General features: G+C 38.6%; 1 protein-coding gene across 3 annotated transcripts in view; it reads left to right on the top strand.

The window, feature by feature from the left end:
* FBN1 (fibrillin 1) overlaps nucleotides 1-13,151 on the top strand; it is a 223,168-nt gene that overhangs the window by 115,958 nt on the left and 94,059 nt on the right. For all 3 annotated transcript variants that reach the window (XM_025472864.2, XM_049104135.1, XM_049104136.1), the window contains exons 9-13: nucleotides 853-1,011; nucleotides 5,652-5,831; nucleotides 6,445-6,585; nucleotides 8,263-8,382; nucleotides 11,739-11,864. In XM_025472864.2, coding sequence (XP_025328649.1) covers nucleotides 853-1,011; nucleotides 5,652-5,831; nucleotides 6,445-6,585; nucleotides 8,263-8,382; nucleotides 11,739-11,864 — 726 coding nt within the window. The remainder of the gene's footprint in view (nucleotides 1-852; nucleotides 1,012-5,651; nucleotides 5,832-6,444; nucleotides 6,586-8,262; nucleotides 8,383-11,738; nucleotides 11,865-13,151) is intronic.

Here is a 13,151-nt window from a genome sequence, read left to right as displayed (position 1 = left end):
GCTCTTTTTTGATAGCCTAGACTTGCACTTCAGTGTGTCAGTGTTGTCATGACAGACATGATGTAACCCAATAAAAGTGGTATATAGAAATATGTCTTCCCATGTTGCTTTGAGAAGATACCTTTCTGCCAAAAAAAAAAAAAAAAAAAAAAAAAAAGCCTTCAAGAACTATTGTATCTTATAGGACTAAGAACTTGGAATCATGAACATTTTGAACTTGTAAATAATTAGTGCCTTATAAAATCTGTTAGGGCCCTAGGACAAAAGGAAATCTCTATTAACAAGCATTGGATCTGACTGCAAAGTGGCTTACTCCTTAAAAAAAAAAAAAAAAAAACTCACAAGTCTGACTCACAGTTTCAGTCTGAAAAGTAAGAAAGATCTCTTAGAAATGTAGACTATAGTGCAGACTTAATGTTGTTTTAAAATAGATTTATATCAATATTTGCCTAAAATGGCTTGAATTAAGTAGTTTGAAACCAAGGACAACACAGTCTCCCTTCAGTATAGAGACATGTCTTTATAACTAATTAACTGTCACTGCCAGTGATTTTCTTAGTCTCTCTTTTCCTCTGGCACATATGGTTGTAATCATTCGTTCCCACCTTGGGGATGGAATGTGGGACTTGGGCCAAGTGCACCAGCTCACAGGGGCGAAAGGTGTGAGACGAAGGGAGTTCTGACCAAGCATTGTTCCTGAGCAGCACATACTGCTTCTCTTCCAGGGGGCAAGGGTGTCAATGCATCCCTCCAGAGCCTGAGTGTGAGGCATAAAGGTGCTGGAGCAGAAGAGTGTTGTCACGAGTTCCATCTCAGTGATGTGTGTGTGGGTGTGTTTCTTTTTTCTCTCAGATGTTCGCCCCGGATACTGTTACACAGCTCTGGCAAATGGGCGCTGTTCTAACCAACTGCCCCAGTCCATAACAAAAATGCAGTGCTGCTGTGATGTTGGCCGATGCTGGTCTCCAGGGGTCACCGTTGCCCCTGAGATGTGTCCCATCAGAGCAACAGGTAAGAGCCCTTCCAGTTATCTGTAGAGTGTCCCACTTCCACCTCCACAAGCCCACATGCATGATGCACATCTACTGGAAATCCAGGTAAGTGAAAAAGATTCCTGAAAATAAAGAGAGACAACTCCCAGGAAAATTTGCCCTGGATAATTGGCTTGGGAAAATACAGAGGTTCATACAAGTAATACTGTTTTTTGGTACTGCTTCTTATTGAGCTTGCTTATTACTACTAACTCGCAACCTTTTCAGGAGTACTGGTCTCTCTTCTTACATATTTCTTTTGGCTTTCACGTAGTCCTCAAGAGCTCTGTTGAATAAAGTTCAGGTCTCTCAGAGCCTTTTCATGAGTTATGCGGGATACATGTTTCCTCCTTCCCTAACATTTGACGCGTTCCTCTTCCTTGGTGCCAATTCTTGTTAACTTTTTTTTTTCTTTGTAATACTTCTCTCATCTGTCATATTCCTTCTACTTTCACATAAAGCTCATTTTCTCTCATCTGGACTATTGCAGTGGCCTCCTAACTTGTCTTTATGAAATCTGCAGCTGCCATATATATTTCCCAAAGCATAATTTATCTGAAGTTCAGTTAAAAAAATTATGGCTGGGGGAAAGGTAGGGAAAGATGTCCAGAAAAATTTTCCCAGGATGAATTCAGGAAGGATCTAGTGGTCCAAGTCACTCCATTTCTTGAAAATAAAATTTTACTACTTGGCGGAGCATCTAGCATCCTCATATCCGACCCCAGTTCATCTTTTAATTCTTCTTCTTTATAGTGGCTTTATTTTTCTAGTTAAATTATATGATCAAGCTTTCCTTGAAGCCAGTCTGGAGATCTCTAAACTCAAATGTTCTTTTTCCCTAAAACTTCTCCTTACTTCCTAACCCCTGCCACCTTGCTTGTTAAATGCCATCTTGTTTGGTAAGGACCCTAATATGATTCCCGATAGGACCTAATTCATGAATGTCCCAAGAGAACCACAGCTGGAAATGATGCCTTCTGTCTCAGGGCACCAGGCATTTACTGCTGCTGTGGCACAAATCCCACTCTGGGCCAATATGTGTTCACGTATTGCTTTTTTACTCTTTGATAAATCTCATTAGGAGGTGTCATTCATTCTTATAGTCCCATATTCCTTATGCTTTCTTACCACTTCCACCATAGTTAGCAAAATCTGGCTCATAGGGGGCATTCAGGTAGAGTGAACAATTTATTAAGTGATATCTTTCCCACTAGTTCTAAGTGAAAACTCCTTCTTAATCAGATTCCTGAACAGTGTGTTTGACTCAGAAAACTGTAGCAGAGCAAATCAAGGTGAAGAAGGATAAACACAAGAGTTAATGGAATGCTGCAGAATGTTATTCACAGAATGTGAATTTACCATTATCCTGGGTTCTACACCTGCTCACAGATGTTACTATAAAATTTCTTTTATTGCTGAGAATTATATGTGTGGATTAAAGAAGCAATAAAAATCTTTCAGTACATTTTAACATATAACAAGTCATATATTTTGTCTGAGTTGCTTACTGTCTATGACCTAAAAATATAACCCACCACCCTTAGTGCACTGGGGGGACCATTTAGTAGGTCCTGTTTAGAAGTACGTGACATTCTATTAAGACACATGGCTTGAGTACCAGGAAAATGGCTTTTTAAATACATATATTGGGATGCCTGGGTGGCTCAGTGGTTGGGCATCTGCCTTCAGCTCAAGTCATGATCTTGGGATCCAGGATCGAGTCCTGCATCAGGCTCCCTGCAAGGAGCCTGCTTCTCCCTCTGCCTATGTCTCTGTCTCTCTCTCAGCCTGTGTCTTTCATGAATAAATAAATAAATCTTTAAACAATAAAAAATAAATACATATATTAATTTAGGAATCAGCAGCATTGATGCAGATTCCTTTCTGTGCTGAGGCCTTGAATAGAGGACAGAGGGACAGCAGGTTGAGGTGCCCAAAGACCTGCTTTGGGATGCATGGTGCAGAAGGCCCTGTTCCCCTGTGTAACTTTGCAGGGAGCTAGCTGCTCTCTCATGTGTACCACTGAGATACCTCCAATCTAAAATAGGCCCAGGGCAAAGCAGATTGACAGAGAAAAGCTAATTTGCAAGTTGGTACGTTTGCTTGCTCAGATGTTCTGGTAGCAGTGCTGTAGAGCTCTAGGTTTTTAACTTATGGAGAAGGATTTTATATAGATATAAAATACATATATATATAACATATATATGAAGGATTATTTTAGGCTAGTCAGCTTTTCACAATGTAAAAAAAAAAAAAAATCAGTATCGTTTCTAGGTTAAATGGAGTTAGGAAAGATGGATATCAGTTGAACAAAACTAGCCCCGGTTCGCTGATCCTGAATGTAAAGGAGCTCATGGGAAAGTTATGAAGCTTAAGAGAGTAGAAGAGAGAATAGGAGCCACTCCGATATACTTTCCTATAGAGGTTAAGATGAATTTAATAGCATGCTTGAAGTCATATACCCACCTAATTAGCAGAAATCCTGATAAGCTATTCAACTTCTTTCATGAAAATCCTAAAAGACTAAAGAAAAAGAAAGGTTGAATTGGTGCTTGGAAGCAAAATGAGTCCCTTAATATAATTGCTATCCAGTTCAATCCAACACATAGTTAATGAATTCCTCTTCTGTGCAATCCACAGGGCAAGGCTCAGAGTGGGAATTAGTCATAAGTTAGACATGATCGTTGACTTCAAAGACTGTGCACAGTCTTAGTGGTAGAAATTTGGTGGAAAGTAAGTAGCCAGGAAATGATAGATATGGCACATCCAGGTGATAATTCTGTAAGAAGGATCATTATGGTTTGGTAAGTGGGATTGTAGCATCCTGGTTCAGGAAAGCATAAACAATATATAAATCCTTTCCAGATGCAGTCAAGTGCTGCAGAATCCGTGTGGGTTAAAATTACAGATAAATAATAATTAAAATATTATTAGAATAGAATAGAATTCTCTGAATACATAATGTTAACCTAAGTTGGAAATGCCAAATTTAATTGAAGAAGTTTTAGTAATGGACCCATATGAAACCACAAGGTACATGATAGCCAGGTATATTTAGCTACCTGTGTAAATTGGCAGATTTTCCCCATGACGTTGAATATAAATGTATTTGCATAAAACATATTACAGTACTTTAGAATAAGTCAGATTTAGTGCACAAGTAAAAGTGTAATATTAGCCTAATTTCTGTTAATGGATAAAACTAGTATAGAAATGATCTGTGGGAGAATCCCTGTGTGGCAGTGATAATAAAATTATCAATACTCTGGCAAGAAGGAGAAAAAGAAATTTTTAAAGATCACATGATTACATACAGAAGGAAACTAACAAGATGTGGCTATTTGTAGGAAACATGAAAATGTACAAATGGTTAAGTAAATACATCCCTGGAAATCTGGATACTGTCTTAAAACACCTTTTTGGAAGCTCAGAAAAAAGGGTGTCACAAATCTAAAGATAATTTATACTAGTAAAGACCTGGCCTGAAAAAATCAGCCTGTATGTGCAGTCAGAGGGAATCCTTGATTAACTCGTGTGCTAGTTCAGGGAATCATTATGCAGCATTAACAACAGACGCACCACCCCCTAGTATTCCACGGGGTGCTGCTTCTCCAACACTTTATTGTCTTGTACAAATAGGTATTCCTCAGGGCTCTGTCTCTGTACACTCTCCTCTTCACTTTCCACACTTTTCCTAGGTGAGCTCATTCATCCTCATGGCTTTAAATACCACCTATCTACTGATAATTCTGAAACTTATATACAGCCCCCACTTCTCATCTAGGCTTCAAACTCTTACGTAGCTGCTATGTGACAAATCTACTTGGATATCTGCTATCGCAAGATTCATATATTCAAAGTGGAACTTGGCTTCTGCCCATCAAACCTGCTCCCATTGCAATTTTTCCCATTTGGCAAATGTCCCCAACATCTACCCAGTTGGTAAACCAGAAGACTATCATTCTTGATTTCCTGTTCCCTCCGCTCTGACATTTACTCCTTCTTGAAGCACTACCTACTTATCTCTAAAATATGCTTCAAATTTGTCCACTTCCACCCAGTTACATGGCTGTCTCCCTTGTCCAGCCAATGTTTTCTTGCCCTTGGCTTTCTGTAACAGCCTTGCCTCCTTTCAGCACATTCTCCATGTGTCAGCAAGACTGATCTTTTGAAAATGTTCAGTTGATTACATCCCACATTAGTCTGCTGAAGACAATCCAATGGTTTTCCGTTGCACATACAGTAAAATCCAGTTTTTTAATGTCCTCTTTAGAGAGTTGTGGGATCCACAAATGGGACTGAGTTAAAAAAGTGGCATTTGATTCTTTCTTGAGATAAATCGTGACTTAGGTAAAGACTTCCTAAATTTTGGGAGAGGTATGTGGTACATACTCTGGGGAGTTTGGTTTTGGTTTTGAATTACTGTTCCAGTATGGTTGCTACTGTAGCTGTTAGTATGGGAATGATGTCAATTGGCTTTTTCCCCCGTTCTCCAATTGATCTATGTGGTTCTATGACTGATCTTATTCAAAGTTTCTTTGAAATGTAAGGATGACTTGCACAGAGTATGAGTTACGCTACAACTCAGCTTTTGTGTTCTGTTGTGTTGTGTTTTTCCAGAGGATTTCAACAAGCTGTGCTCTGTCCCCTTGGTAATTCCTGAGAGACCAGGATATCCTCCCCCACCCCTTGGCCCCATTCCTCCAGTTCACCCTGTTTCTCCTGGCTTTCCTCCTGGACCTCCAGTTCCAGTCCCTCGACCACCAGTGGAATATCCATACCCGTCTCGGGAACCACCAAGTAAGGACTGAAAAGTCATCTGGTTTTGTTTTGTTTTACATTAATTGGCTTAACTTTTTTTGTTGTTGTTTATGCTGCTTTAGTCATTAAATTAGTGTATCAATTCTTAGATTAACTGGTATACGTAGTGTGGTATCTAAGTTTCTCAATTGGCCCCTTCCTTAGGAGAAAAATAGGAGGTTTCATATTCTCCAGATTAATGTCCTTTTGTTATTCAACAACTGTGGGAGAGGGAGAGATTTAAATCTGATTCACAGGATGAAGTCATAGAGGAGGTATAAAATTATACTTTGAGTTTTGTATAATGCAAAGTAGTTTTGTAAGTAATTACCAGAACTCATTGCCTTTGTCAGTTACCCAAACTGGAGACTTGAGAGCAAGGCAGAAAAGAGGTAGGGAGAGGCAGGCTACAGTGAGGCTACAGGACCTGGCTGCATGCGATCTCTGTAAGTGGGCATGAAATTATACTTTATTGGTCCCAGGTGACCTTTACCCAAAGAGCGTCTTCCTTCCTTTATGATTTAGCATCTTGACCATTGTGAATGGGTTAAGAAGTGATGAAAGATACCCTAGTTATAAATGATTTTAATGGGGTTTAATGTTATTCCCTTAGGGGTGCTGCCAGTCAATGTCACTGATTACTGCCAGCTGTTTCGATATCTCTGTCAAAATGGACGCTGCATTCCAACTCCTGGGAGCTATCGGTGTGAATGCAACAAAGGATTCCAGCTGGACCTTCGTGGGGAGTGCATTGGTATGTGATGCCTAGGGTTAGGTTGGCATGAGAAGCTATTGCAGTTCTGTCCCATGACTATATGGGTTTTCTGTTGTGGCTGTAATAAATCACCTCAAACTTAGTGGCCTAAAATAACACAAATCTGTAGTTCTGTAGGTTAGAAGACCTACACAAGTCTAACTGGGCTAAACTCAGGTGTCAGCAGCCTGTGTTCCTTCCAGAGCACTCAGAGAGAATCCATTTCTTTGCTTTTCCAGCGTTCCTTGACTGATGGTCCTTTCCTCTATCTTCAAAGCTAGCAACATAGCATTTTCAAATCTCTCTCTAAATCTTTGGTTCTATCTTCCAATTCCCTCCTCTACTTGTAAAGACCTTTGTAATTACATAGGGTCCATTTGCATAACTCAGGAAACACTACCACCACCACCCCACCCCTGCCCTCCGTCAAGGTCTACTGATTAACAGCCTTGATTCCCTCTTGCCATGTAGCATATTTAGAGGTTCTAGGATTTAGGACATGAATATATTTGGGGAGAAGCATTATTCTGCCTACTATAGTGACTTTTAGCTTTCATGGTAAATACATTCAAGTCTTGCTGGTCACTTCAGCTTAAGTCATCTTCTCAAAATGACCATTAAAATAAAGCTTTAAAACTGTCTCCAAATTACAAATTTTTGCACATTTTACTAATTCAAATGGATAACTCACCAATTGTCTGTAGTTAGTCATTAAAAACTGAAGAGTGAAACTTTGAATTGTTGACATGAGTCATTTAAGCTAGCAAAAGGAGGAAATGTAACACAGGAATAATTCATCTGTTAATTGGAAAAGAACACCCAGTTGCCATCTAACTTTAAAAAAAAAATAAGTTAAGTTATAGAAAGCAATTATGTAACTATGAATCAGGCAGAAATCAGGAGTTCTTAGTTTCTCATGCTGTGTAGTTTCCTGGTGTTATGAATGCCCCTTCTGGCACATGCTAAAAGAGGTCATCCAGAGCTGGTGGAAGAGGGGACATCTAGCTCACGGTGGAAGAGTGCACCTGCAGCAAGAAGCATGTGACTATGGATAAGTAGGTTATCTTCCAGAAGCCTTAGTTTCCATCTTTACAAATAGGGGAATGTAAACCAGGTCACTGTTAAATAGACTAATAGTTCTATACAACTGTAAAAGTAGTGGGAGCCTGTCTGGGGATGAGAGTTGAGGGGTGGACTCTGTGGTAAGTGAGAATAAGTCATTAAATGACAACTGTTTCATGTCTTATTCTGATGTTCTCAGCAGAACTCAGCAGGGGATGCTTAGATAAAGTTAGGCTTCCTTTTTATTGAAACATAGAGCTCCAAGAGATACTCAGAATTCTATCTAGAAGCCATTTCTGAAATGTTAGTCTGTTTGATTCCCTTAGGCCAGACTCAAGGAAGAGAAAATGTTTCTTAGCTTGGAGTGTTGAGTTGCTACATGTTTGGCATTTTTCTCTGAAAAATGACACAGGAAAATAAGACACTTTACTCCACTGGTTTTCAATTGGTTGGTGACACAGTACCTTGTGGCAAAAAGAAAAAAGACCCTCTTCATTATGCTATTTATTTCTTAAAAGGAAAGTGTTCTAACATGTAAAGGAAAGCAATAAAATGTTCTTAAAGTTATGAGTTATTGCCATCTAATTTCTTACTAAAATGCACCATATTTTTCAGATGTTGATGAATGTGAGAAGAACCCTTGTGCTGGTGGAGAGTGTATTAATAACCAGGGCTCGTACACCTGTCAGTGCCGACCTGGCTATCAAAGCACACTCACCCGGACAGAGTGCCGAGGTATGGTCCTAACGTGGAAGATGCCAAGTGAGGGGACATATACACTAAGTAGGAGGTTTGCTTCAAGGGAATTTAATGGAGTTTAAATAACCTTGCTGAAGAGGCTCATAGGCCCTTGTTGTTTTCTGCACTTAATTCCAGATATTGTCACTCTGAAGGACAGCATCATAAAATCCAGCAAACATTCAAATCATTTTAAAAAAGATACTTCTGTTCCTGGAGAAATATCTTATTTTCTATGTGTGTGTGTGTGTGTGTGTGTGTGTGTGTGTGTGGAAAAAATTTTTTTTTGCCTTATCACTGTTGCTCTTAATTTTTCATCTGAGAGCCAAGGAATGGGGTTGTCCTTTGTTGACGCAGAAAGTGAGGACAGTTCTAGGTGAAGTTGTATTTCATTAATTTCTTAATGGGAAGATCTAAAGGAAAAGGAAGTAGCCACAGTGGTCACAGCAGCATCGCCTGAGAGCTGATTGGAAATGCAGAATCTTAGGCCCCACCTCAGACCTACTAAATCAGAATCAGTATTTTAATAAGATGCTCCCAGTGATCCATAAGCACGCTAAAGTTTGAGAAACACTACTATAAGTGTTTGCTGATAAATTTTTCCCTCTGTGTTTATTAATTAATTTATTATGTCATCCTATATGCCTTTTATCAGATGACTGATATACTAAAGTTTCTGGGACAGAAATAAGTAAGATGGACTTTCAACCCTTGGGGAACTCAAATATCTATGTCTCTATAGATTTGGCACAGAATAAGGGATTTCACTGATCCAGGAAAGCCAGATAAAAGCGTGTTCTGTGAGAATTCTGTGTTAAAATTAAATTCCAGGAAAGGTCAAAAGGTTTGTATCACTTTAAAAAAATTGTCAGCTGTTAACAGGAGTGTTTTTTTTTTGTTTTTTTTTTTTGTTTGTTTGTTTTTTTAAGCAAAAGCTCTTCATATGAGTTAAAGACATAGAGCCTTTATTTTTAACAGTGACTGGTTGCAGAGTCTTAGAATGTGGTTCTGGCTTAGAGATTTCTTGCCATTTGTATATTTTAGTATACCACCTGTAAATGGCAGTTTTGAGCAGAAGAAACTGGAGCACAGAATGTCAACCTGCTAATATTTCTAGTAATGGCCTTACTCCCTAGATATAAATATAGGGAGTTTGAATGTATAACTGAGTTTAGAACATCATTAGTGTTATGACTGTTGTTTACAACAATTAGCATGTATGGTGTACTAGGCATTTTTCAATAGTGGAGAATAAACCAAAACCAGTGTCTAGAAGACTGCAGTATTAAGTAAGCAAATAGAAGAGATTCTTGAGGACTCAGCTGGAGTGAGAGCCAGCCAGTATAGATGCCTGCTGGTGTTATCGCTCTGAGACTTAATTTATTGGAGGTTTAGGATTACCTAAAAGCTTCAGATAATGTCTTCTTTAAGAGCTAGTGCTAAGCTTATCTCAGACATAAGAAGTTGATGACATATTCATGCCTTGGGGTCAATGGAAGTGGCCACAAGACAGTCAGAAAGTTGGTGTACTTAGCTGAGGAGAAGAGAAGGAGCTGAAGAGACAGACAGAAACACAGTAGGGAAGTTTGTATTCCTCAGCCATTAGAAACGACAAATACCCACCATTTGTTTCAACGTGGATGGAACTGGAGGGTATTATGCTGAGTGAAATAAGTCAGTCGGAGAAGGACAAACATTATATGGTCTCATTCATTTGGGGAATATAAAAAATAGTGAAAGGGAATAAAGGGGAAAGGAGAGAAAATGAGTGAAAATATCAGTGAAGGAGACAGAACATGAGAGACTCCTAACTCTGGGAAATGAACAAGGGGTGGTGGAAGGGAGGTGGACCGGGGGAGGGGGTGACTGGGTGATGGGCACAGAGGGGGGCACTTGATGGGATGAGCATTGGGTGTTATACTATATGTTGGCAAATTGAACACCAATAAAAAATATACCAAAAAAAAGTTTGAATGGCAAGCTTTCAATTTATCTTGCAAGGCAGTGAGCAGACTGATGGTGCTCTGAAATTAGTGAGGAGAGAAAATGCCGAACTCTTTATACTGTTTGTTTTATCCTGGGGCCTCAAAAGATTATAGAATCCTAAAAAAAAAAAAAAAAAAAAAATTTTCTCCTCAAGAGTATGTGGCTTTTACTATTTTTTGGAGTGTGGAGCAAGTCAGATTTTTGCAAGGATTAAGAAATAAATGAGAGAGAAAAAGAGCGTAGGTTGTTGGCACAAAGATCAGACAGAAGAAAAGCCCAGACTGCCTCAGCTAGTCCAATGACTCGTGTGGAAACCACTGCTGGATCTGCCCAGAAAGAAAGTGCGTCTGAGGGTCAACCTCCAGACACCGTGCAGACGCAGGGTAGACAGAGTAACCAATGTGCCGTGAATGCACATTCTTGTCGTCCAGAGGATGTTTAGGGTGCTTATACTCAGGCACATGTGGCCTCAGCTCTGCTCCCATGTACTACGACACAGTACCCAGGTCTCCGTCTTCTGGGGAATGAGCCCTGGCAAAGGTTGTGCGCTATGTAGACAAAGCAGCGTGTATTCATCCTCTTTGGTGTTCATCCAGGTATCTGGCCTAGAAACTGAGGGGAACAGATAATCCAGGGTACCATGTTGTCCAATTTGAGTTCATCATTGATCTTTAAATGAGAGATCTGATAGACGTTATTTGAGTTATTGTCCTTTTTAACACTTCCACGTCAACCTCTGTTGTTTACTTTGGCATAGTATTAGACAGAACAGAAAAGAAGGGGAAATGCCCCCATATTTTATTTGGTAGATAGAATGCTTATGAAGTTGTCAAAGAAACTAAGAATATACAAACAATAAAACTATACTTGGACCAGAATTGCCATAAGGAAGGTAAACATTTCATGCAGTTGCTGGTTTTCAGATGGCATTGAAATTTTTTATAGGATTTTTGTTTTACTGTTCTGATGTAGCTGTGAGATCTGCCTTTTTGAGCATGTGTTGAAAGATGCCAGCCAAAGTTTAATATAAATAATGATATATACTGGCTCATTAAATTAGCTAGGAAAATGAAGAAGAATCTATTTTGTGTATACAATTGAGATTTCAAGGATCTTGTTAGAAATTAGAGTTAGATCAAATGCTCTTATATTGGCATTCTTTTTCTGTGATAGGTCTTGGAAACTAATTAGTCATCTAAAATCTCACATTATTGGATATCAAGTTTACGTCAAAGAATATCATTTAGTAATTAAACCCCGAAACTACCATCATGGGTTTGGAGATGGAGGGCGGGAGAGAGGGAGATATAAAATAATTGTCAATCTGCCAACTGAAGACATATCTTCTGTTTTACCTTTAATTTTAGACATCGACGAATGTTTACAGAATGGCCGTATCTGCAATAATGGGCGTTGCATTAACACAGATGGCAGTTTCCACTGTGTGTGTAATGCAGGCTTTCATGTGACACGAGATGGGAAGAACTGTGAAGGTAAATGATAACAGTATGGCAGTCAGAGTAGCAGAATAATACTAATCCCCTTCTCCCATCCCGGTTTCAGTTTCAGAAATCTTTAACAAGACCAAGCCAAACATTGAGTGAAAAGTCAAAGTAGCAAATATATTTCATATATTGTTATTATGGGTGAGGCAAACATACTTGTCAATAATATTCATACCTTTAATTACATTTCTGTGATTCACATAACATTTCAAATATATGAAGAGAGCTTGTCCTTTAAAGATACCTGGTGATGATGAAAATTCTGTAACATAGATTATAACTTCCTAATTTTAGGCAATCAGAATTTGTACATTGTTTTTTTAATAGAACACACCTGAACTCCTATATTTCGTTTTTTTAATTCTTAATTGAAGCATAGGTGGCAAAAGCCATATAGTTTTTTTACATTTATAATTCTCCTGTTTAAAATGTCTGTCTAGTGGGACACCTGGGTGGCCCAATGGTTGAATGTCTGCCTTCGGATCAGGGCCTGATCCCAGGGTTCTGGGATCGAGTCCCGTATCGGGTTCCCAGCAGGAAGCCTGCTTCTCTCTCTGCCTATTCCTCTGCCTCTCTCATAAATAAATAAATAAATACATAATCTTTAATAAAATACAATAAAATAAAGTATCTAGTAAGAAAAAACTACAGAGTATCTGGAACTGTAAAAATTTTTGAAACATTGACTATTGAGAACTAGCTATCTTGCCTCTCAAATTAATCACCTCATTTTGAATTGGGCTGTTTCAAACGTTTTGTCTTTTTCCCCTGCAATTTTTTCCTGAATTGAAAATATGACCATTATTGATGAGTTTCCACTTCTTAGACCTTTAGCAAAAAATGAAGAATGCTTCTTATCGTCTTTCCCAACGTCTTTGGGAAAGATCCCAAGAATCTATTCATACATTAAAAGAATTTCAAAATTGTTCTTAGAAACATTTTTGGCAGAATATTATCTTAGTGATTCAATTCAAAGACTTAATGCCAGAATTCTCGGTTGGGATAGAATCCTGTTTAAAAAAAAGAAAAAATCATAAATTACATTGGTTTGACTAAAGCCTGTAAGTGAAAACACACTGTGTCTAGAAAAGCAAGTGCCTCCCAAGACAACTGTAGTATTAAATAAAATAAGGTATTGATGAATTTAAAGAAATAAACCTATGATCAAGGAGTTCTAAAGGTTAGCTAACGTGGCTATACTCCATAGAGTGTTGCATTTTAAAAATACATTTTTTCCTACCCCTATTTAAAACTTCAAACTTGAAGCTGTTCTCT

The sequence above is a fragment of the Canis lupus genome, chromosome 30, assembly GCF_003254725.2.
Source record: "Canis lupus dingo isolate Sandy chromosome 30, ASM325472v2, whole genome shotgun sequence".
Taxonomy (NCBI): Eukaryota; Metazoa; Chordata; class Mammalia; order Carnivora; family Canidae; genus Canis; species Canis lupus.
Note: the sequence above shows the minus strand (reverse complement) of the source record. Positions and strands in the feature narration are given on the sequence as shown.